Below are 26,271 nucleotides of genomic sequence, written 5' to 3'. Positions count from 1 at the left end.
TGGTAATAATGATAATTTTGATGATAATGGTGATAAAAAATAATGATAGATATAATAATAATAGTAATAACAAGTATTGATAATTAAAAATGATAATAATTAATAATAATAAAGATGATAATAATTAATAATAAAATAATAATAATAAATAACAATTACTGATAGTGGCAAAATGTTAATAAATTAATAATAATAACAATAATAGTGGTAATAATAAGATAATAATGATAATAATAATAAGAAATAATAATGATGATAATAATAATAATAAATAAAAATTATTGATAAAACAATGATAATAATTAATAATAAAATAACGATGATAATGATGATTAATAATTGATAACAAAATAACGCTGATAATAATGATTAGTAATTAATGATAATAATAATAATAATAATAATGGAAATAACAAGAAATAATAATTAATGACAATTAGTAATGATAATTTAAGAATAATAATAACAATAATAATAATAATAATAGTAATAATAATAATAATAATAATAATAATAATAATAATAATAATAATAATAATAATAATAACTGCAGCGGAATAATAAAATGTGGGTGTTAATAAAAGACTAATAATTATAGTAAAATTTAAATGCATATTTTTTAATTTCTCAAAACACTAGAAGTATTAATAGGTATTTTGGGGGAGAGGCGGGACAAAATTGGGTGTCAACACTGTGCCCTCGGGCAAAATCACATATGTATAATTATGGTTAATTAATAAGGACTGAGACCATAACAACAATGAACAGTGCTGAACTGAAATAGACATGCTGGACTGAATTGAATACACTGACTGTTTCTGAGCATACTGAATTTCTAGACTGAGACTCATGTGGTAACAATACATAAGTCTATAAAGATTACGTGCTGAGTTCATGATATTCAAATTGATAACCATGAACGAATTCTGTAACTGCAGCCCTAGAAGATAACAGTTCTACAACATACCATAAAACTGGGCTAAACTGTATTCTGAGTCAAATTACTGACAAGTATGAAGAACGAGGCGTAGGGAGAATCATGAACATTCCCTAACGTAGATAGTTAGCCTCACATACCTTAATTCCAGCCTTTGAGCGCAATATAATGTTCGTCAACCCTTTCAACTTTGATCTATATCAATACAAGTCAAAGGGATTCTATATTAGCAATAATATTCATACTTTGGTCATCTAAGCATTTTATCAAACACTTAGTGGGCATGAAGCTCCACAGTCTCCATTAATGGTGATTTCTTCACCCAATTCCCATTCTATTACTTCTAGTTGATTCTACAATCTCAATTAGATGTAATTAACATCATTCTTCATCACCCATATGAATACAACAATCCCAAGTCAACAATCCAAAAACCCTAGCATAGTTCATATAATTCTCTTTATCAAACCCATTTACTATTCTCCCAAGAACTTATCAACACTTTAATCATCATGAAACATCATAAAACTTACCTTAGTTATTGTAGGAATAAGCCTTGAGTTGAAATACTTCACTTGAACAAAACCCTAATTCCACCTTCCATGGAATTTCTTGACTTGAATGGATTTGATGTGTTTCTCACACTTAGTTTTGTGGATTGATGAAGTGGATCTTTAGTTTCACTTGGATTCTTGCATATGAAGTGTTTGGATGGCTCTAGAGAACCCTTGAGTCTTGGAGGAGAAATAGGAATGAAAAAAATGAGCTTGGATCTCTTATTAACATCTTAAAATCTGATCCGTCAGGCAATTCTACGCCCATTTTTACGTCCCGTACAATTTGTACGGACCGTATATCATTCCGTATAATCATTCCAGTGATTTGGACATTCTGGACCAATTATACGGCTGGAATATACGGCCCGTATAATTTTTACGGTCCGTATCTTCCACCGTATAATTTTTACGGTTCGTATGTTTCCACCGTAACTGACAGAACACTGTTTAGTAAAATGGGCATAACTCTATGCACAGATGTCAGTTTGAGGCCCATAATATACCGTTGGAAAGATATTTCAAAGGGCTACAACTTTCATCAAGGAAGTCGTCCCAAATTCCAAATTAAAAATGGGGTTATGGTCATTGGAAGTAAGACCTTCTATAAACTCACTTGTAAACATGCCCCGTAGAGTGGTTTTCAACTTTGCTTTGCCCAAAGACTCTTCTCATGACTTAATTGGTTTTCAAAACACTTCCTATAAACCTCATTTTGGTTCCATTATATTATCATCTTATGAGTCAAACTTTCGCCCGAAGCTACGAGGTGTTACACATTCACTACTAGCTCAGGTTACCAATGTATCAATAACTTAAACCAAAAACTCTTTCCAAGACAAAAAGTCTTTAACTTGGTTTGGAAGTTGTACTGCTCAAATAAAATCAAATACTACTTCTTATGGCTATGCATTCATCAGGGGCTTCCAACATGTCACTATCTAATCTATAGGCGTAGACGTAAACAACAGTTGCTATTTTTGTAATGCCCTTGAGATTATTAAGCATACTAGTTCTGGAACACGTGCGCTGCACGTGCATCTCATGCTAATTAGTATAAACGTTTTAAAGTATTATAAATAATATTAAAATATGTATGTGATACGTTCCACAAAATTCGAAAGAACAAAATACAAGCGTGAATTCATAAATGGCGAACGTATTCGATTGGTATTTACGGTCATCGTCATCCCAAAGCACAAACGTATTGGAAGTTTTTTTCAAATTATGAATGTGAGAATATCCTTTATTTTAGTATCTTATTTTAGCATGTATTTCTTTTACTACGATCAAAGCTGCACACAATCAATTAAATTGCCTATTTTTTGTTTACTAATATGTGTTGTTTTTATTTGTTTCGTTAAAATATTATTTTACTGGTAAGATTTTAATGCGATAAAGTTTTGTTAGAACGATTTCAATCATACAATTTTTATAATATATGAAACATTCAATTTGACAATTTCTTTTCTTTGATACATCTTTCAACAACATAATATTTACATTTCATTATAAGCATCGTTGGTTGTGATTGTAAATAAGGTTGAGCTTTTTTTTTTTTAGGGGGGGGGGGGGGGGGGGTGATAGTGGAAAAGTTGACAGAGAAGTCACTCTTACTGTCACTCTACAGAACCGTACATGAGAGAAGAAGATGATATTCGTTTGATGAGAAAAAAAAAAGGAATATCGAAAATTCGCGTGGCTCAAGCTAGCAACTACTTTTGACATAACAGAAAGAAAAACAATCCATATTCTTGTTCTATATTACATAGAGTTAGAAAAAAATGCTAATTTTGATGCTTACAAATAATAAAAAGAGAATAAATGTATTTGCTTTTTAACTTTCACAATAGAAAAATAAGACTATAAAATTTAAATTCTAATACCTCGTTCTTTCGTATCCAACCAACTTTACCCCGAAATGATTTGGTCGAGTTCATGCATGAAACTGGAACGATTTGGGAAGGACAGATGATATCAAATGTCTATGAAATACACTCTATTTATAGGTGATAATTTTACATTACAGGTTCAGTTAGAAAACATAGAGTAAAATGAAAAACCAACAAGAGCAAAAACGTGAAAGTAAATTAGAGTAAATGGAATGTAAAGGAAAATTAATGTTTATTGAATGTGGACACTATATCTTAGAAGGGGAAGAGACTTGAATTGTGATTAATTGACAGTTCTCTGAAGACTAAAAGCGATAATTTACAATTTAATATGGGATCTTAATCTAATAGCCAACTTCAGGTTATGTGCATTTTTCCAACGAAACTGATATATTATTACTGTATTAGGATGACATTAATTAGTTATTATTTAATTAAAGGGAGGTAATTTACTTTTAGGTAGAGGGAAAATTGGTCATTTAATTTTTAAAGGGTATTATCCTAATCCAACTTTTAACTATATGACTACAAAAAATGAATAATTTGCAGAGGTTGAAAGTTGTAATTCGCGGAGGTTTTAGCCTCCATTGGTTGCAAGAAGAGGCTTGCAAGAAGAGACTAAAACCTCCGCGAATTACCGATTATTTTTGTGTTGTATGGGGCTTCTCACTTTTAGTATTATACGATGATATTCATGTTTTGTAAGAATGTTCTTACATTTTAGGAAGAAACGGGTTATGTAAATGACATCACCCTTTATTGTCAAATCTCTAACATGAACTGGTTGAACTGCACGTCTTAGGAACACATCGCTAACAAGGAACAATAACTACTACCACAAGACTGATTAAGAAAAACAATCTCGGTAATTATCCCTTTTAACCATGCAATAAAATTCATCTCACTCAAGGATATCGTCTCAAAGGTGAAAAAAAAAACAAAAGCTATTTATGTAAAATGATCTCCTCCCAAAAATGGCCACAAAAAATTACCGATGGATCATCAATTGGTAACCCCGGACATGGTAGAATAGTCGGAGTCATATACGACTTGCATGGAAACTGGATAATGAGATACATGAGTAGCATTTATTACTCAACGACTACTAGAGCAGAAATATTGGCTTTATTCCAGGGGATGAGGTTAGCAATGTCAAACAAACTAAAATCCTTTGAAATTAACCTGGACTCAAAAGAAACAATTGAATTCATAGAAAATGATCATTCCGCTTATGTGCTAACTTGCATTCTGATTGCAGGGAATTGCTCCACTAGCCGGGGAACACCATGTTGGAAAAAAAACTTGTTCACATTATTTATGTTCACATTATATTTAATTTAGTTCATGAACTAGTAGATTAATGTATTAGGTGATACATGAATTGGTGGAAAATTCTAGATTAGTCTAGTGAGTTCTTATTCATGTACTTGGAGGATGTAAAGTGTAAAATTATTAATAGTGATACATGTATGTTAGGCTAGATACATGGATGAATTCAGCTAAAAATAGTCATGTAATCTATCCATTTCGATTAAGTCAAGTTGAATAGAAAATCGTCTTTCTTCCATTTCTCTTCTATTAAGTTTTGAGTATTATTTATATTGTCTTGCTCTCCCAAATTTTCAACATTTGGTATCAGAGCTGGTGTGTTTGAGAGATAACAAAATGTAGAGAGAAAATTACTAACACTAATGGAACTCCATTCCAAGTTCTGCTGCTCACTAAATAAAATTATGGAAGTTGGTGCATCCGAATGAAGGCTTTGCTTGGATCCTATGATGTCTGGGAAATTGTGGAGAGTGGCGTTGATGGAGAAGATGATGCCGCTGCCACAAAGAAGAATGACCAAAAGGCACTCACACTCATCCATCAAAGTTCGGATGAAAAGATGTTCGAGAAGGTTGCAAATGCAACCAACTCCAAGCAAGCATGGAATATTCTTCAAACTTCCTTTAAAGGTTTGGACAAGGTGAAAAAGGTTCGTCTCCAAACCTTAAAAGGAGAATTTGAATCGCTACAAATGAAGGAATCTGAATCAATTTTGGATTATATTTCAAGAGTCTTGGCGGTTGTCAATCAAATGAAGAGATATGGTGAAGAGTTGAATGATGAAAGGGTCGTTGCAAAAATATTACGATCCCTAGATTCAAAATTTAATTATATTGTTGTTGCCATTGAAGAGTCCAAGGACTTGGACACTATGACCATAGAAGAACTCGCGGGTTCTTTGCAAGCACATGAAGAAAAGTTGAAGAAACTGGAAAAGGAGTCGGTTGAACAAGCTTTGCAAGTAAAACTTTCTTCAAAGGAGAAAGATGAAAGGCGTGGCTCACAACAAAGAAGTCGTGGGCATGGAAGAGGTCGTGGTAGAGGAGGAAGAGGTGGTAGTCAACCTCCGACCAAAGAAAATAGAAGTCAAGACTCCAACCAATAAAGAGGCCGCGGAAGAGGTAGAGGATGGAGGTCAAATTAAGAAAGGGATGACAAATCAAATATTGAATGTTATACTTGTCATAAATATATGGTCATTTTTTTCTGGGAATGTAAAATTAATTTGGAGGAGATAAATAATTTTGTGGAGAGCAAAAATAAAGATGAAGATGACACTTTACTCATGGCATGTAAAGAAGAAAAAAGTGTAGAAAGAAATAAATGTGGTACCTTGATTCTGGTGCAAGCAGCCATATTTGCAGGAAGAAGCATTTATTCGCTGTGTTTGAGGAATTTAATGGTGGCAACATCACTTTGGAGACTCTTCAAAAGTTCAAATCAAAGCAAAAGGTACGATTTTAATTCGTTTGAAAGATGGAAGTCATCAATTTATATCCAATGTCATGTATATACAGGAAGTGAAAAGTAATATTCTGAGTTTGGGACAGCTTTTGGAGAAAAATTATGACATTCATTTGAATGCTAAAAAGTTTACTATGAAAGATGAAAATGGGAGATTGTTAGCCAAAGTTCCTATGGCTAAAAATAAAATGTTTGTTTTGAATCTTCAAAGTGATGTACCAAGGTGCTTATTTTCATGTGTCAAAGATTCATCTAGGCTTTGGCATATGAGATTTGGCCATTTGAATTTTGATAGTCTAAGGTTAATGAAAAAGGAAAATATGGTGAAAGGGTTTCCATCCATTAACCATCCTAATCAGCTTTGCGGAGGATGTCTTTTTGGAAAGCAGTCAAGAAAAAGCTTTCCCAAAGAGTCATTGATAAGAGCACTGTGTCCTTTAGAGTTTATTCATATGGATGTGTGCGGACCTATCAAGCCAGCCTCACTTGGTAAAAGTAATTATTTCCTTCTCTTTATTGATGATTATTCTCGAAAAACTTGGGTATATTTTTTGAAGGAAAAATCTTAGGTTTTTGAGAACTTCAAGAATTTTAAGAGCATGGTGGAGAAACAAAGTGGCTACCAAATAAAGTCACTTCCGTCCCATAATGGTGGAGAATTCACTTCAAATGAATTCAAGACTTTTTGTGGAAAAACTGGAATTCGTCATTTTTTTACCATTCCAAGATCGCCTCAACAAAATGGCGTGGTGGAGAGGAAGAATCGGACTATTCTCAACATGGCAAGAAGTAGGTTGAAGAGCAAAAATATGCCAAAGGAGTATTGGGCTAAAGCAGTTGCTTGTGCGGTGTATTTATCAAATCGGCTTCACACCAAAAGTGTTCGTGGCAAAACACCGCAAGAGGCTTGGAGGGGTTTCAAACCAAAAGTTGCTCACTTGCGAGTGTTTGGAAGCATTGCTTATGCACGTGTGCCGGATGAGAAGAGATCTAAACTTGATGAAAAAAGTGAGAGGTATGTTTTCATTGGTTATGCGCAAAGATCTAAAGGTTATAAGTTATATAACCCAAGAAATGGCAAGGTTACTATAAGCAGAGATGTTGAAGTTGATGAAGATAGTGCTTGGGAATGGAAATCTAAAGAGCAAGATTACTCTTTTAGTCCATTCCTTGATGATGAACATAATGAAGAAATTATGGAGCAGCGTACTACACCACCTACAACACCTCCACCACAAGTTCAAGAAGTTGGGGAATCAAGTTCAAGAAGTGTACCTCGAAAGTCTAGAAGTCTTCGAGACTTGTAGGCCCAGCGGAAGAAGTAACATAAATTAAGTGATTTAACTCACTTTTGTTTATTGGTGGACATCGAGCCTGTAAGTTATGAAGATGCTACCAGTAATCCAAAATGGAGAGATCCGATGGATGAAGAAATTAGGGCAATCAAGAAGAAAGACACTTGGGAGTTGGCAAAACTTCCAAAAGGAAAAAGTACCATTGTAGTCAAATGGGTTTACAAGCTAAAGAAAAATTCCAAAGGAGAAGTAGAGAGGTACAAAGCAAGATTGGTAGCAAAGGGGTACAAGCAAAAGGCCGGTATTGATTATGATGAGGTGTTTGCACCAGTTGCTCCTTTGGAAACAATCTGCTTGATTATTTCTTTGGCAGCTAAGAACCAATGGAAAATCCATCAAATGGATGTGAAGTCAGCTTTCTTGAATGGGATTTTGGAGGAAGAAGTATACATTGATCAACCTTTGGGCTATAAGGTTGAAGGAGATGAAGATAAAGTGCTGAAATCGAAGAAGGCTCTTTATGGCTTGAAACAGGCTCCACGGGCTTGGAATTGTAGAATTGACAAATACTTCCAAGCAAATGGTTTTTCAAAGTGTCCACATGAGCATGCACTTTATGTAAAAATTAATGAAGATGGTGACACGTTACTTGTTTGTTTGTATGTGGATGGTTTGATCTTGACAGGAAATAATCCAAAGATGTTTGAAGAATTCAAGAAATCAATGACAAGAGAATTTGAGATGACGGACATTGGCCTAATGTCGTACTATCTTGGCATTAAAGTGGAGCAAAAGAATGATGGAATCTTTATTTCTCAAGGAGAATATGCAAAGGAGATTCTCAAGAAATTTGAGATGGAGAATTGCAAGCCTGTTAGACTGCACCCCCGTGGATTGTGGAGTAAATTGTCCAAGCGTGAAGATGGAGAAAATATCAATCACACATTGTAACACCCCGTATCTTGGAACTAAGTTTAGACTCATATCATTAGAGTTTTAGTGGAAAAACTGAAGATTTGAACGTTTTGCGAAAATGGTTGATAGGCCTACTTCGGGCAGTGATAACTCCTTGATTAGTTGAGAATTTGGAAAGTACCCTTAATGAAAGTTGTATTATGTAGAAATACCTTTCTAACGATATAAGGACCAAGCCAATCAAAGATCGGAGCAAGGAGATATGATCGTCTCAATATGGCTAATAGTAAGACACTTAAAATTCGATAGAATCGGCCAAATGTTCGATACGTCTGTCTTCCAGTCAAATTTGGTGCAAATCCGTTGGGCATTTGAGGACACTTAAAACATGAAAGTTGTAGCCCTGTGAAATAGCTTTCCAACGGTATATTGTGGAGCCCGAACAGAGCTGTGTACAAGAAGTTATGTCCATTTCACCGAACACTGTGCAGAACCGACACCTGTCGCTCTTTCAGGCGCGTGGGGGCGCGTGAAACGGCTTCGCATCGCGGGCCGATCGTACAAGTCTGAGTATTGAGCTGCAGAATATTGCGCGATGGTCTCGCATCGCGGACCCATCGCGAATCGGGTAAGATTCGGGTCCAAATGTCGGGTTACGCGTGTTTAGTTATATCTAAGGTTTGGGGTTTATTTCCCCAGCACCCCATTCACGAAACAATTACCCTAAAGTCAATAAGAACAAGTCTCAAGCCTCAAGAACCATACAAGGTAAGTATTATTATGATTCTAGGTTGAATTCAAGTCCCTAATCTCTTTCTAACTTGAGTAAACCCTTCTAATCAATAGATTTGTGAGTGGAACATTATTGTTGGGCGTGGAAACCCTAGAACTTGAATTCAAGAGGATTGAACGTCAAAACGGTAATGTTTCTATAATCTAATCATTCATAATAGTGAATTGATGAGTTCTTGGGAGAATAGTAAATGGGTTTAGTAAAGAGAATTACACGAACTATAGTAGGGTTTTGAATTGTTGACTTGAGATTGTTATAATGATATGGGTGATGGAGAATGATGTTAATTACATCTAATTGAGATTGTAGAATCACCTAGAAGTAATATACTGGGAATTGGGTGAAGAAACACCATTAATGGAGATTGTGGAGCTTTATGCCCACTAAGTGTTTGATAAAATTCTTAGATGACCAAAGCATGAATATTATTGCTAATATAGAATCCCTTTGGCTTGTATTGATATAGATCAAAGTTGAAAGGGGTGACGAACATTGTATTACGCTCAAAGGCTGGAATTAAGGTATGTGAGGCTAACTATCTACGTTAGGGAATGTTCATGATTCTCCCTACGCTTCATTCTTCATACTTGTCAGTAATTTGACTCAAAGTAGAGTTTAGCCCTAGTTTTGTGATATGTTGTAAAACTGTTATCTTCTAGGTTTGCAGTTACAGAATTCGTTCATGGTTATCAATTTGAATATCATGAACTCAGCACGTAATCTTTATAGACTTATGTATTGTTACCACATGAGTCTCAGTCTAGAAATTCAGTATGCTCAGAAACAGTCAGTGTTTTCAATTCAGTCTAGCATGTCTATTTCAGTTCAGCATTGTTCATTGTTGTTATGGTCTCAGTCCTTATTAATTAACCATAATTATACATATGTGATTTTGCCCGAGGGCACAGCACAGTCTTGTGTATACGTATACATGGCCGAGGCCATTGACTGACGCACTACTAGGCCGAGGCCATAGCGTGCTTTTATTATTGGGCCGAGGCCCCACATATACAAACACAGATAATACATATGATTCAAATACAGTGCAGGGAGTATTCATATCTCTACTTCCTTGCTATTACAGTTACAGTTATCAGTTTCAGTTTCAGTATTTTATTGCTTCAGTTGCTTTACATACCAGTACAATTCAAATGTGCTGATGTCCCTTTTTATTGCTTGGGGGTACAGGTTGACGACTCAGCTATTTAGGAGTGCACGTATCAGCTACTGGTGAGCCCCAAATTCCTTCGGGGCGTTGTCAGCTATCTGGTTAATTCAGTTTATAGACAGTTTTATTATTCAGTACTCTTAGAGGCTTCATAGATACAGTTCAGACAGTCAGATATTTGTTATGTTAGCCTTGTAGATAGTTATACTCAGTCGTTCAGTTGTTTTGGTTTAGCCATGTTGGCTACTTTCAGATATATTTCAGATTGTCTAAGTATTTCCGCATTATGATTTCAGTCAGACCTTTAGTATATCAGCATGTGTTTAATTGTTTCCACATTCAGTTATGTTTCGATATCACATGTTGATTCAGTCAGCCAGTTGGTTCGCTCGGTCACATGCAGTTAGGCACCGGGTGCCGTGTTACGTCCAGGCCCAGGTTCGGGGCGTGACAAAGCTTGGTATCAGAGCCCGAGGTTCGAGTGTCTTAGGGAGTCTATGAAGCCGTGTCCAGTGGGGTCTCTTTTATATGTGTGAGGGCCCCACACATATAAACAGTTGACCACCAAGACATTCAGGATTTGTCTCATTTCTTTCTACTCTAGATCGTGCCATGAAGCTTAGAGCAATATGTAACTTCTCTTCATATCGATTACGTACGTTTCGAATGCGCAGGTGACGAACAGATAATTCAAGGTCCAAGTAAGGATGTTCACCCATAGGGGGTACAATTGTGCAGTACTTACTGGTAATGAATGAGACTTCAAGTGCTATTGAAAGTGGAATACAATGTAAGTTGCCCGAGAAAGGGTGTAGTAGAATGAATGGTAAGTTGAATGATAATGATGTCCTTGAGAACAGAGAATGAGAGACAGCAGGAAGAGGATAACAGAGAAATTAGAAAAGAAATTAGAAAATGAGCTCAGTCTGCAGGAAACGTAAATCATGGAGGATCTCAGGAAGGTGGAGGCAGACAGTATTCTACAGTTGCTCATCAGGACCCGCTCCATCTACTGCTATTGCACTAGTCTCGAGGTCTAGATATGATAAAAAAGGGTCAGTTCAACTATAAGCAGATTTTAAGAGCACGCCTCTCAGTGACATACCAGTGTGAGCCATAGAAGTTTTCAGAATTTCATGTGCAACAAGTGTTAGAGGAGACACCAAAGGGTGTATCGTTTGCGCCTTGATGTGTGTTTTAGTAGCTCCTCTTAATTCTCAAGCCCAGTTAGGTTATAATACAGCTAAGCCTGGTATTTCAGTTCTAAGTGAAGACTGCTTAGAAGCTTCAGCAGGTCGTCAGGATAAAAAGGCATCCCCAGTTATCACCACAGATGAAATTTTCGTACGAACTATGCCTATTAAGAAAAGAGGTATGTATGAAATAATAACCATGAGCAGACGATATAAAATTTTCGGGAATGATTTTAGTTTGTTTAAGTTAGTTAGATCAGAGTTAGAGAGTACGATGGTTGTAAGTTACGATAAGAAGTAATTATTATTATGAGATAAGGAGATGTGACAGTTCTCTCTTAAGCTATGTGAGTAAGTGTTTATTCCAAATGTGTATAATCTGATATGACTTTGAAGTGTATATAAAGTTTGGGTTTAGTTGTTCCAATCTTTCATATAAGATAGATGAAAGTTTCTTAAGTGTGATCCATAGTTAAGAAAAGATAGTATACGACCATAGAATAGCGTCAGATGATGAGGGAGAGTTAGAAATAACATAGGTTATTTAGAGCAGAATAAGAAAATATGAAACTAGCAGGTGATTAACAGAAAAATAGTAAGTAAGTTTTGAGTAGATACAATGCATTAGCAATTTCAGCAGAACTAGTAGAAGTGTGATTTGATTTCCTTAGTTAGATGAGCATCTTAAGTGGGTGACAGTTCGGATACATCCGAATGTGTGTTAGAAACCAAGGGATTAAGTTATGTTCGAATTAGAATGATTAGTGGAAGAAGAAATCAGCTAAGCCGTGAGACAGCAAACTACAGAAGAATAACCTTTAAGAGTTGTCACAAAAAGGGTTGTCCTAAGATTTACAATGTGAGCAGAGTTAAGTCATTAAGATGGAGTATGCCAGTTATGAATACAGTAGCAACCCGTTCATGTAAGTAAATTTAGTTTTTCCCCATGAGAAATTGCTCAGAAGTGAGTCGGAAAAAAAAAGTCGTCAGTGTTGTAGAGTAAAAAGGAATTACAGAAGATAATGAGCGTTAATTGGATCCCATCAAAAGAGAAGAATTTGTAAGTATAAGATGTTAGCCTTGGTCTAAGGGGGAGATGCATAAATCGCCTGTAAGTCCATGATATAATTGAAGACCCGAAGGGTTAGTACGAGATATGAAGAACCTTAGTTCAGTTAAGTTGGCATAATGAGATAGTCTCCATAAGGAATATGCCTCAACTTAGAGGAAACCCGAAATGAGTAGAATGATCGTCGAACGAATCGTGTCAAGTTCAATTATTATCGATTAGGCGATCACAGAAAAGCTACAAGATCATGCCCAGTTATGTGTCACAAGGGTAGTGCCATTGCACGAGACTCTAATCTTTAAGGTGCTAGTCAAATACTTAGCGCACAACAGTACTATGAGTATTTTAGAAAGTATCTCAGAAAAAAATCAAGTATGGGAAGTACAACTCACGATTTAGGCAGACAAGAGAACTATGGTGAAAGAAATTCACCGCTTATCTAAACTAGGAATTTGACTTTCAGACTCCGAAGCGGGTGGAGTTATTGCCCAGAACATGGCATTCCTGCTTAGTCGTTAAAGTTAGAGAGAAGCAATTTGGTGATTCCTACTTGTTACAGATGAAAGAGGGGATTCACGAACATAAAGCCTTAGCTTTTGAACAAGGGGAAGATAATGGTACCTTGAGATACCGAGGCAGATTATGCGTTCCAGATGTAGATGGACTCAGAGAGCTAATTATGTCAGAATCTCACCATTCTAGGTCTACCTCGTTCAGCTAGGAGGCATGATTTAATTTGGGTAATTGTGGATAGACTTACGAAGTCAGCGCACTTCTTGCCAGTTAAGACCACAGATTGAACAGAAGAGTATGCCAAGTCATATGTTAATGAAATTGCCAGATTATATGGGACCGTAGTGTCTATTATTTCAGATTATGGTGTTCAGTTAACAGCGAACTTCTGAAAATCCTTTCAAAAAGGATTGGGTACCAAGGTGAACCTTAGCACAGCTTTTCATCCTCAGACAAATGGTCAGACAGATACGCTATTCAGATCTCATGTTATAATATTCAGGTTAGTTCAATACTCAGATATTTATGTCAGCTTAGTACTCGGATATCAGTCCAATACTCACGTATTCATGCCAGTCCAGTATTCAGTCAGCTCAGTATTCAGTTAATCCAGTATTCAGTTAGCTCAGTATTCAGTCAGCTAAGTCTTCAGTCAGTTCAATAGACATTCAGTTTAGTATCTCAGCAGTTTAGTAATCTTGTATTCATTCAGTTCAGTAAGCTTGTGTCCTTGATTTCAAGGTAATTAGGGTGGTAACGTTTGAAACCCTTTTTGAGTGAAGGTGTAGATCACCGATTGATTAGTTTAAAGTTGGGGAAGCAGAGTTGTTAGGACCAAATTTGGTCTATCAGGCTATGGAGAAAGTCAAGTTGATTCAAGAGCGTTTGAAGACGGCTCAGAGTCGCCAAAAGTCCTATTCGGACATGCGGCGCAGAGACTTGGAGTTCCAAGTTGATGATTGGGTGTTCCTGAAAGTTTCGCCTATGAAAGGCATTATGAGATTTGGGAAGAAGGGGAAGCTTAGCCCCCGCTATATTGGGCCATATAGAATCCTGCAAAGGATCGGGCAAGTGGCTTATGAGTTAGAATTGCCACAACATTTGGCTGCTGTACACCCAGTATTTCATGTATCTATGATGAAGAAGTTCATGGGAGACCCGTCTCTAGTTGTTCCTTCTGAAATCCTAGGGGTTAAAGATAGCCTATCCTATGAAGAGATCCCAGTGGCTATTCTTGATCGTCAATTCCGTAAGTTGAGAACTAAAGAGATTGCTTCAATGAAAGTACTATGGATAAATCAAAAAGTTGAAGTGGCTACGTGGGAGGCCGAATAGGACATGAAGTCTAGATATCCCCATCTCTTTGAAGAGCAAGCAGAAAATACTGAAGGTAACTAACCTTTTCATTTAGATCCTTATAGTATAATCCCCATGTTTTCAGTATTCAGACAGTTCAGTAGACATTTAGTTCAGTAATCATATATTCATTCAGTCAGTTCAGTGATCAAGTGGCTCAGTCAGTTAGTTTTAGGTATCTTAGTTACAGAATAAACGCAGCAAAACATCCGTAGAGTCTCAGATTTAATCGCGATTATAACCAAGACCATCATTCGAGGACGAATGATCCCAAGGGGGAGATAATGTAATACCCCGTATCTTGGAACTAAGTTTAGACTCATATCATTAGAGTTTTAGTGGAAAAACTAAAGATTTGAACGTTTTGCGAAAATGGTTGATAGGCCTACTTCGGGCAGTGATAACTCCTTGATTAGTTGAGAATTTGGAAAGTACCCTTAATGAAAGTTGTATTATGTAGAAATACCTTTCTAACGATATAAGGACCGAGCCAATCAGAGATCGGAGCAAGGAGATATGATCGTCTCAATATGGCTAATAGTAAGACACTTAAAATTCGATAGAATCGGCCAAATTTTCGATACGTCTGTCTTCCAGTCAAATTTGGTGCAAATCCGCTGGGAATTTGAGGACACTTAAAACATGAAAGTTGTAGCCCTGTGAAATAGCTTTCCAACGGTATATTGTGGAGCCCAAACAGAGCTGTGTACAAGAAGTTATGTCCATTTCACCGAACGCTGTGCAGAACCGACACCCGTTGCTCTTTCAGGCGCGTGGGGGCGCGTGCGATGGCTTCGCATCGCGGGACGATCGCGCAAGTCTGAGTATTGAGCTGCAGAACATTGCGCGATGGTCCCGCATCGCGGACCCATCGCGAATCGGGTAAGATTCGGGTCCAAAAGTCGGGTTACGCGTTTTTAGTTATATCTAAGGTTTGGGGTTTATTTCCCCAGCACCCCATTCACGAAAAAATTACCCTAAAGTCAATAAGAACAAGTCTCAAGCCTCAAGAACCATACAAGGTAAGTATTATCATGATTCTAGGTTGAATTCAAGTCCCTAATCTCTTTCTAACTTGAGTAAACCCTTCTAATCAATAGATTTGTGAGTGGAACATTATTGTTGGGCGTGGAAACCCTAGAACTTGAATTCAAGAGGATTGAACGTCAAAAAGGTAATGTTTCTACACTCTAATCATTCATAATAGTGAATTGATGAGTTCTTGGGAGAATAGTAAATGGGTTTAGTAAAGAGAATTACACGAACTATAGTAGGGTTTTGAATTGTTAACTTGAGATTGTTATAATGATATGGGTGATGGAGAATGATGTTAATTACATCTAATTGAGATTGTAGAATCACCTAGAAGTAATAGACAGGGAATTGGGTGAAGAAACACCATTAATGGAGATTGTGGAGCTTTATGCCCACTATGTGTTTGATAAAATGCTTAGATGACCAAAGCATGAATATTATTGCTAATATAGAATCCCTTTGGCTTGTATTGATATAGATCAAAGTTGAAAGGGGTGACGAACATTGTATTACGCTCAAAGGCTGGAATTAAGGTATGTGAGGCTAACTATATACGTTAGGGAATGTTCATGATTCTCCCTACGCCTCATTCTTCATACTTGTCAGTAATTTGACTCAAAGTAGAGTTTAGCCCTAGTTTTGTGATATGTTGTAAAACTGTTATCTTCTAGGTTTGCAGTTACAGAATTCGTTCATGGTTATCAATTTGAATATCATGAACTCAGCACGTAATCTTTATAGACTTATGTATTGTTACCACATGAGTCTCAGTCTAGAAATTCAGTATGCTCAGAAACAGTCAGTGTTTTCAATTCAGTCTAGCATGTCTATTTCAGTTCAGCATTGTTCATTGTTGTTATGGTCTCAGTCCTTATTAATTAACCATAATTATACATATGTGATTTTGCCCGAGGGCACAGCACAGTCTTGTGTATACGTATACATGGCCGAGGCCATTGACTGACGCACTACTAGGCCGAGGCCATAGCTTGCATTTATTATTGGGCCGAGGCCCCATATATACAAACACAGATAATACATATGATTCAGATACAGTGCAGGGAGTATTCATATCTCTACTTCCTTGCTATTACAGTTACAGTTATCAGTTTCAGTTTCAGTATTTTATTGCTTCAGTTGCTTTACATACCAGTACAATTCAAATGTGCTGATGTCCCTTTTTATTGCTTGGGGGTACAGGTTGATGACTCAGCTATTTAGGAGTGCACGTATCAGCTACTGGTGAGCCCCAAATTCGTTCGGGGCGTTGTCAATTATCTGGTTAATTCAGTTTATAGACAGTTTTATTATTCAGTACTCTTAGAGGCTTCATAGACACAGTTCAGACAGTCAGATATTTGTTATGTTAACCTTGTAGATAGTTATACTCAGTCGTTCAGTTGTTTTGGTTTAGCCATGTTGCTACTTTCAGATATATTTCAGATTGTCTAAGTATTTCCGCATTATGATTTCAGTCAGACCTTTAGTATATCAACATGTGTTTAATTGTTTCCACATTCAGTTATGTTTTGATATCACATGTTGATTCAGTCAGCCAGTTGGTTCGCTCGGTCACATGCAGTCAGGCACCGGGCTCCGTGTTACGTCCAGGCCCAGGTTCGGGGCGTGACACACATATTTCAAGAGTCCTGCTGGAAGCTTAAGGTATTTAACTTGTACGAGACCCTATATTCTGTTTGCTGTTGGAATTGTCAGTCGCTTTATGGAAACTCCAACAGCTTCTCATTTGAAAGTAGCCAAAAGAATACTCCAATACATCAGAGGTACACTTGATTATGAATTTTTTTATTCATCTTCCAAAGACTTCAATCTTGTTGGCTATTGTGATAGTGATTGGGCTGGTGATGTTGATGACAAGAAAAGTACTATCGGGTTTGTTTTTCTTTTTGGAAATTCTGCATTTATATGGAATTCTAAGAAGCAACCAATTGTGACTTTGTCAACATGTGAAACGGAGTATGTAGCAGCTTCTTCTTGTGTTTGTCATGCAATTTGGCTAAGGAGCTTGTTGGAAAAACTTCACCAACCACAAGAAGATGCAACTAAGATTTGTGTTGATAACAAATCAACCATTGCATTGGCCAAGAACCCGGCGTTTTGATGAAAGGAGAAAACATATTGATACTAAGTATCATTTCATTAGAGATTGCATATCGAAGAAGGAGGTAGAGCTTGAGTTTGTGAAATCTCAAGACCAAGTTGTGGATATTTTTACCAAGTCGTCGAAGATTGATATTTTTCAGAAGTTGTGGATGGATCTTGGAGTACTAAATCAAGTTTTAGGGGGGGGGGGGGGGGGGGTGTTGAAAAAACTAACTGGTTCACATAATTTAATTTGTTCGCATTATATTTAATTTAGTTCATGAACTAGTAGATTAATGTATTAAGAGATACATGAATTGGTGGAATATTCTAGATTAGTCTAGTGAGTTCTTATCCATGTACTTGGAGGATGTGAAGTGTGAAATTATTAATAATGATACATGTATGCTAGGCTAGATACATGAATGAATTCACCTATAAATAGTCATGTAATCTAGCCATTTGGAATAAGTCAAGTTGAATAGAAAATCATCTTTCCTCCATTTCTCTTCTAGTGAGTTTTGAGTATTATTTGTGATGTCTTGCTCTCCCAGATTTCCAACACACCAACCCCCCCCCCCCCCCCCCCCCCCCAATCCCCCCAAACTAGATGGCAGACTAGCTATCTAAGGAGGATTTTACTGCAATGGCTCCACCTTTTTGTATCTGAAAAGATGGAAGCAGACAGAATGGAAACTCTTTTTGTTAGGCTTAAGCGGTCAAAGTTTAATTCAGATGTTTGTAATAGTCCCAGAACAGTTCTAGCAGCTAGGCCGATCCTTTTCCCTGTACTGATGCATATAAAGTATTATTAATATGTTATGATATTGCTCTTGTTTATTAAAAATATACTTCTAATACATGCTAGCTTATAAGGACTAATGCATACAGAGTCAAGTCAGGAAAAAGGTGTAATTTAGATTCAAGACGACTTTTGATCAACCAACTAAGAAACTTAACATCTGACATTTAATCTGTTGTAATTCTCAAACATCACCAAAGGACAGATCGAGGAGGTATATACAAAGCATTTGATTAGTGAGTCGACATTTTTATCAAAACTCCAAGTCGAGCATGTTAATGATTGTGCTAGAAACTAAGTTGCACATGCTAAACAAGTATTTACGCCAATGATTAATCCTTTTGAAATCGTTATTCAATTAGTTTTAGTTTCCTCAAGTTGGGATGGTTTCTAACCTTATTAAAGGGGGCAAGCATTCATCACGGTAGGAAGCGAAATTCTTCTCAAGATATTTACAATTGAGATAAATAAAAAGTAACCGCATGGCAATCTTTTTATACGGGTTCGACGATCCAAGTGTTGACTACCAAAGGTTCCTACCGCTCTTCTTGTTTTGCTAGGTTAGAAGGAACAATAATTGTGACACAATTACCATGAACATAAGATTTCTCACTTAATTACAAGATTAAAAAGTAACAAAGGGTTGGAATTGAAGAACTAGCAGGTTTAAAACCTACCCGCACCGAGTGTTCATACCATATCAATAGATACATAACATGTGTTTGAATGTATACAACTATCGTATAACCATGTTTGATTAATGTTTATATCCACTTTATTAAATCAATTAACCATAATAAATTGCATTGATTTGACGTAAACATCCTATGTGGGCAAGTGTCTACCGACTAGCAGTATATATACTTGCCAAAAGGAGACGTTTAAAGAGAAATAAGACATTTAATGGAAGAAAAAAAAAACCTTGATTTAATAATGTTGCAGACGATATCCTGACAATCAGATTAAGGAGAAACAGAAGTATTTAGAACAGTATACTTGACCGGATTGACAAAATGTCACAAGAAATAAGGCCATCGGCAAAAGAATTAATAAGATGATAATTTTGCTGCTAGAATAGAAATGTTAGCTATTCTTGATCAAGATCTACAGTGACATTTGGTGAAGCTTGGGGGAACTTCATCACTGTTAAGTAGAAGTAAAATATTCATCTAGTTCAATTAACTCCATAGGCGTAACGATCACCTCTACAAGTGAAGGACAGTAAGCTAGCATAAGCTTCATGAAAAGATAGTTCATGGGTGATGTTCACAGAACCTTCCAACTTTATCTTTCGAAGTGCGATAAGATCTTTTTCTATATAGTCAGATGTTGTCAGATACTCTGTAACTGCGTCCATCTCGATTTGCTCAACATGATTTGGGATTTCTTGCTGTATATATACCACATATATGAGAAATTCAGGTGATGCAAATAAAGGAATTAGTAGCATAGGAAGGGAAAGGATGCATGGAAAATGCTATGAAACCTTAAAATGCTGACGATACGACGATATAAAAGATATTTCTACAAATTCAGTTCACCTAAAATATAAATATTGCACACAACTATTTAATAAGTTGTATATACATATACATATACATATACATATACATATACATATATATTATATTATCAGTATATAAAAATTAAATTCATGCAAAAAAAAAAAAAAAAAACGTGTTCAATCGCAATTTATCTAAAGATACATGCAATGCTACCTTTGTATGGTAAATAAACTGCGTTGAAGTGGCCATATATTAAGTACACAATCTGTTGAAAGTCAAAAGGTATATTACCCTCTCTGTTGCGTTTCATGTAACATTTTTTTTTTCAAATCCATTAAGAAATTACATATTTCTATATTCAAAAATAATTTAACTATAAATTTTCTATTTATCGTTTATGACATGATTTTATAGCAATACAAATATCATGATATGTTTAACACCACAATTTTCACAAATTTTTTTTTATCTTTTGGTTCAAAACCAGGTTATCCTGTTATTAATAGGGATTATTATAATCCTTGCATTATAACTAGAATTATCTATCTAACCTTTTATATGGTATAAAATTTATCATGATTTTAGCTAACATCCTTAATCAAAATATGATAGATCTAGTCCCAAATTTTATACTGGAATAAGCTCATTTAATCCCTCCAATCAAATGGCTAATGTCTGTACTCAGTCAATTGCTGATTCACATAAAATGAAATTGGGTGTATGATTTATTAAACAAAACCAGTTAATAGCTTAGTAAGGATTTCTTGGTTGATAAGCCAATAACTATTTCCACCATAATTACTTTTGATGACAGTACTGTCATGATCAAGGCATGCATGTCATTTACTTATTTTGCTCCAAATTCTCTATATTATAAATAGGTTATGTAGTGCAAAGCTTTTCCCATTGAGGGATCATTCATTTTTAAGTACAATAAGAGAAAAACACAAAAGGAAACATATCTCAAGATTTATAATAAGATTTGCAGGATTCTCATGTACGACTTGCAAAAAAGAATAATGTAACTTCAACCTGCTAGATAACTTATGCTTTTTAAGTTTTCTAGTAAACAATTTATAGGTGCTAAATGTATAACAAGGGACCATCATTGTTTCAAAGAGGCATCAATTATAAAAATTTATGTTCAGCTCTTAGATAATTACCTCGATTTCAAGTGCATGCAATTGGAGAGCACTTTGAGTAAGCAAATGACTGCTGAAATCTGACCTTTATCAGCAAAGCATAATCCTAAGTTGAGTTCCAACAAATTTCTAGAGGAAACACCAACCTCTTTGGAAAAACATGTGGAACTACAAACTATAAAAGAAAAGAAGTAAAAGAATGAGAGAGAGACTTTTAACATTTCAATATAGCTATAAAATGACAGATAATAGGATTGATCAAATTCTATTGAGTCTGACTCATAGTGATCAATTATCAAAGAATGACTTTGAGTATCAAATGATCGAACAATCAGGAGCAATTTACTTATGATACTTAGTTGATATTCATAAGAAAAAAAAAAATCCAGCATGGTAATTAGACTTATCAGAAGAGCCGACGTACAAATAAGTAATCTATATCTCGACATGAAATGGATATATCCATATCTCTCTGACTCATATTAACGAAGAACCATATATGAAATAGAATAAAATAATAAATTTGCATGCAACTTACCTTGAAGAATTGTTGAAGCAAAACTGTTTAACTTTAGGAAATGAACAAATAATCTCAGTCAATGTAAACCTTCTCAAAAATTCATAGTGCTGGATTTTGTCGAATGACACAATAGTCAACTCTTTCAGCTCAGTATAGGCTTTGAGGATGTTCAAATCAACATAATGACTATCAACAATGTGCAAGCCAAGTAGCCGCGATGCGGAGATATTAAGGTACTGGAGACCGTTACAATCTGTAAGCAACATGGTCAAGAGCAGTGGAGCCACAAGGACAATATACACCAAATTTGGATCAAAACAGATTTGCTTTAGATCAAGCCTCACAAGATTCTGAAATGATTTAGAGGCAAGGGGCATCTTGAAGGCACAATTGGTGATGTCCAAATGACTCAGTTCTTTAGAATTGAATAAGAAATATGGCAAAGTATATGTGGATTGGACTGAATTTTCGATTTTAAGTTCCTTAACACCTCTATTAGAGACGTATCGTAGCCAACTATTGATGTCCCCGTCATCTGATCCAATACCTGATATATCAAGGACAAACTTGACAATTGGGCCGCTATGTTGCAAGATGATTTTGTTGACAATATTTTTGAAGTAAAAAAAGTCTAAGGATGATGATCGATTTCGGTAATATATTTCCTCGTGGAACCGGTGATCTAGCACGATAGTTGGATGTGTAGACCATATGCCGTTCCATTTTCGTGACAACACGCTCATCCTTGCAATTTCTTTGATGCTCATATGATTTAATATATCATCTGTGAGGTGTCGTGGTAACTCGGATATTCTATCTATACCTCGACCTTCATAGTAATAATTCATATAGTTTTGTGCAATATAATTGTTTGCTCTGCCGCAGTTCTTCCTTAATCTGATTACAAAACAAGTCAAAGCTTTAGTACATAATAGTGAACAATCAAGAATAATGACTCTTTATTGAGTATTCTTTTCAACTCAAAGTTATCAAAAAGCTAGTAGGGTAAAAATTATAATTTAATGAAAATCTTAAGATTCACAAAGTGAAACGAACTATGAATAAACACTTTATAGAGTCAAATTAAACATTTAAGAATTAGGGTAAAAATTATAATTCAATGAAAATTTGAAGTAAGATTCATATAGTGGAACAAGCTACGAATAAACACTTTGTAGAGTCAAAGTAAACATTTAAGAAATAAGGTTGCTTTCATATCTTAATTTTTTTTAATGTTCTCTCATTCTTGTCTTAAAAAGATCAAAGAGGTTTTTCCAGACTATAGTCGATGTATTGTCGGGCTATAAAGTAAGCAACTAATAGAGAATCTGCGGCAGTGAATAATATTGGATTCAAACACTTGTATATGTATAATCCCTGAATGTATATGGTGGTTAAAATAGATATGAAACTCCACACCTATTCAAACCCTTCTTAAAGAAGAGCAAAGAAACAATTATTTTTGGGAATGTAATACTAGTAAAAGACTAAAAGTACCTTCCGCATTTGCTTACAAGGAAATGAGGATAGATATATTTGGAACTGTTTTTATAAGAAATATTCACGTAAATAGCGTTAGGATGTTAAGTAGCTATTGCTGCAATAACCCCTCCGTGGTCTTTTGTGATGACTTTGGTTAAGTATATGCTATAACATTACTTTTCTATCTACCAAAAAAAAAAAAAAAATTGACTATGATCTTAAATATTTCATTTCATGGAGGTTTGAATTGAAATGGTTTAGACCTTAAATCATTAAGAACATTTATTTTTTAACATTTAACACTTAATGAGTTTGGATAGATTTGAATCATTCATATCTTCTACGTAATCTTAATATTATTACGAGGTTATTCAATTGAAATTTCTTGTGAAATCGACTTTTCAGCACCAGTACTTTCTCCACAATTACTACTAGCCACCATTGCACAATCAAATCGTCAGTCACCACCACCACTACCGCCGCCAAACACCAATATCACCAATTACTATCATCAGTCACAACCATACTAACCACCTCCATCCTCATAACTATTATACCATTGTCAACAACTACCATTGGTCACTACTATCATCCACCAATCACAATCACGACCACCAGCCAGTACTAGGAATCACCTCTACCATCACAACCATGACGACTACCAACCATCATCACCACCACTAATATATATGTCAAATGTCAACCATCACTACCATTAACGTACCATTGTTGGCTACTACCATCAACACTTACACCATCACAATCACCACTGCCAACGATATCATGACCATCATTTATACCGTTCAATCACCACAAACCACTGCCTTACAACTTAATTTTATATGTATTAAAAAATGTAAGTATAAATAAATTATGAATAATCTGATGTTGAGAAAACTAATAATCTTACACATTCATTATTCAGATCTGAATATAATGTCTTAATATTCATATGTATACATACTTAAACCTCATAATTGTTTTTAAAAGATTAAAAAAAAATGGTCTCTAAAACATAATTCTGTATTTAAACTCTCAAAAACTAACCTGACATTGTCCAGAAAAGAAAAATTAAGATAAAGAGAGAGAGAGATTGAAAGAAAAAGTTTTGCGCTACAACTTTTAACATAAATAAAATTAAACCAATCAACATAAAGGTACCTTTACTAAACAAACAAAAATAAATTACAAAAACTCATACATCAAAGAGATTCAGAAACTAGTTGAAGTATATGGTTTTACTAGAAAAAAAAAAAGAGAGGAGATCTATACTAGAGCATGGCATCGACTCAGATTCATTTCAACTTCGTAACAAATTTTGTTACACACAACATTCAAGACTTGCAAAAATAGTATCCATAAAGAGAAGAAATCAAAGATAAGCAGCTATACATTGAATAAATTCTATAAAAAATGAAATTGAAAAAGAAAAAGAAAAGGAAAATCTAACTTACCTCGTCATTTCAATCAGACAGATAGAGAACCGCAGATAAAAGACTTGCCTCTTGCTTACTATTTATAGATTTCAAATATGAGAAATGGCGCATCTGGAACTTTGTTTTGGTCTGAGGATGATTTTAATTCTTTGAAGTAATTTAAATTTTAGTAATTAATTAATTTTCTCAATTATTTTGGCCTATGTTTACTTTATTCAATGAAAATACTCGTATTACAGTAATCTATCATATAATGTATGTGGTTGACTTCAAATTTTGAAAAATTTCTTTACAAAGTTCTTTCATCGTTGTCTTCAAGGCAAAAAGGGTAAATTTTTAATTATCTGAAATTTATATAATTACTATACGTAATCAAATTATTCTATATCCAGAGTATTTACACACATGTCTAAAATGATCTAATCTTAATTAAAGGTTACCTGTATGCTTTTTAATTTGTTATGTTATTTAGAGCGTTTGTTGAATTCAATAATGAATGTAAGAGTATTATTTTTGATAGACAAAATGGAGTAGGTAAATGGATTTTTATTCTTTTTTTGTTAAATAAATTATTATTAAGTAATAGGAAAGCCCCAAAAGTGGAGGGGGCTAGATCAAATATCTCTTAAAAAAAATAGTAGTAATAGTAACAGTAATAATAGTAATACTTTGTTTACCTATTAACTTGTAGCCAAATTACTTTTAGACACCTCAACTTTATGTGAATCTTTTATACATCAAACATCTTTTCAAGTGTATCTGACACACATCTTGTATACATAACAAAATATAGCTCGATACATGGTACAATGGTGGAACATGTGGCAGTTGAACGTGAAACATCACTTAGTCGTTTCGTTTGATCGGAATTAGAATTATCGGATAAGTCCAGAGTGAACCGTCTGAGAAATTAATGGGAGATTAACGTTGCGAGATCGGTCCAAATTCGAAGCAAACGTTAAGATTTAGAATTAAAGCAACATTTATTGTCTATTATTACTCATTGTTAGAATTTAATCATGGCTTAAGTGCTGAGGTATTTGTACTATAAAAGGAGCCTAAAGGCCTCTCAAAAATATTATCGAATAACAATCACTTACATACATCCATATTACTCAATCTTTTGCACTTAAGCTTACTTGGTCATTCTTTTGTACCGGGTTAACATTAATTCTGCAAGGCTGAAGCATATAATTGTTCCATCAGAGGAAAACCGATCAAAGGATTCTCTGCAAGGATCAACAAGGCCCGGGCTTAATTATTTCATTATTGCTTTATAATTTCTTATTGATTTACTTATTTGATTTCTCTAGTCGTTATTAGCCTTTTTATTCACTGTTTATAACAAATCAAATCACGGATTCTTTAGACCACAAACAAATTTAACTGCACTCTTTTCTAGGGGTAAACAGTTTGGCGCCCACCGTGGGGATAAGGATAATAGTGATATTGTTTTGTTGCTCTAATTACTTTGCTTATCACTTTTTAATATCTGTTACCAGGTAGTTTTTTACATTGACAAACACTAGAAATCAAGTTGATGGAGTATTGAACAACGTTAATAAACAAGAAAGAGATCCGGCAACAGGAGAAGTCAGGGCGAGGAATCATTAAGCCCAGATTTTCCCTTGTGGATCTAAGAATATAGGAAATGATTTAACTCCTAATGATGAACACCAAGAAGAAGTGGTGGCTGCAAATCCAGAGTTGGCAAAGATCCTGGACCTGCTGGAAAAGCAGCAAAAGGCTATTGCTAATTTGCAAGCAG

General features: G+C 35.2%; 2 protein-coding genes across 2 annotated transcripts; one reads left to right on the top strand and one right to left on the bottom strand.

Annotated features, from left to right (window-relative positions):
* Positions 1-5,136: 5,136 nt before the first annotated feature.
* Positions 5,137-5,817, top strand: LOC132628808 (uncharacterized). Its single transcript, XM_060344571.1, has one exon. The coding sequence runs from the start codon at positions 5,137-5,139 to the stop codon at positions 5,815-5,817; it is 681 nt and encodes a 226-aa protein (XP_060200554.1).
* A 13,688-nt stretch (positions 5,818-19,505) lies between these two features.
* On the bottom strand, positions 19,506-22,433 carry LOC132628807 (F-box/FBD/LRR-repeat protein At1g13570-like). The gene is made up of 4 exons (XM_060344570.1): positions 21,604-22,433; positions 21,087-21,150; positions 19,622-19,808; positions 19,506-19,561 (listed from the first exon to the last, which is right to left on the bottom strand). Exons 1-4 carry the CDS (start codon positions 22,431-22,433, stop codon positions 19,506-19,508), a joined length of 1,137 nt encoding a protein of 378 aa, XP_060200553.1.
* Between the last annotated feature and the right edge of the window lie 3,838 nt (positions 22,434-26,271).

The sequence above is a fragment of the Lycium barbarum genome, chromosome 2 (assembly GCF_019175385.1).
Source record: "Lycium barbarum isolate Lr01 chromosome 2, ASM1917538v2, whole genome shotgun sequence".
Lineage (NCBI taxonomy): Eukaryota > Viridiplantae > Streptophyta > Magnoliopsida > Solanales > Solanaceae > Lycium > Lycium barbarum.
This window is presented reverse-complemented; position numbering and strand designations above follow the sequence as displayed.

Bases quoted from the DNA above. Each gene is read 5' to 3' on its own strand.
- LOC132628807 (XM_060344570.1), bottom strand. From the start codon at position 22,433: ATGAATTATTACTATGAAGGTCGAGGTATAGATAGAATATCCGAGTTA. The intron at 21,151-21,603 runs GTAAGTTGCATG...TTGCTGATAAAG, and splicing joins TGCTTCAACAATTCTTCAAG to GTCAGATTTCAGCAGTCATT. The intron at 19,809-21,086 runs GTAATTATCTAA...GTATATATACAG, and splicing joins TGCATGCACTTGAAATCGAG to CAAGAAATCCCAAATCATGT.
- LOC132628808 (XM_060344571.1), top strand. From the start codon at position 5,137: ATGAAGGCTTTGCTTGGATCCTATGATGTCTGGGAAATTGTGGAGAGT.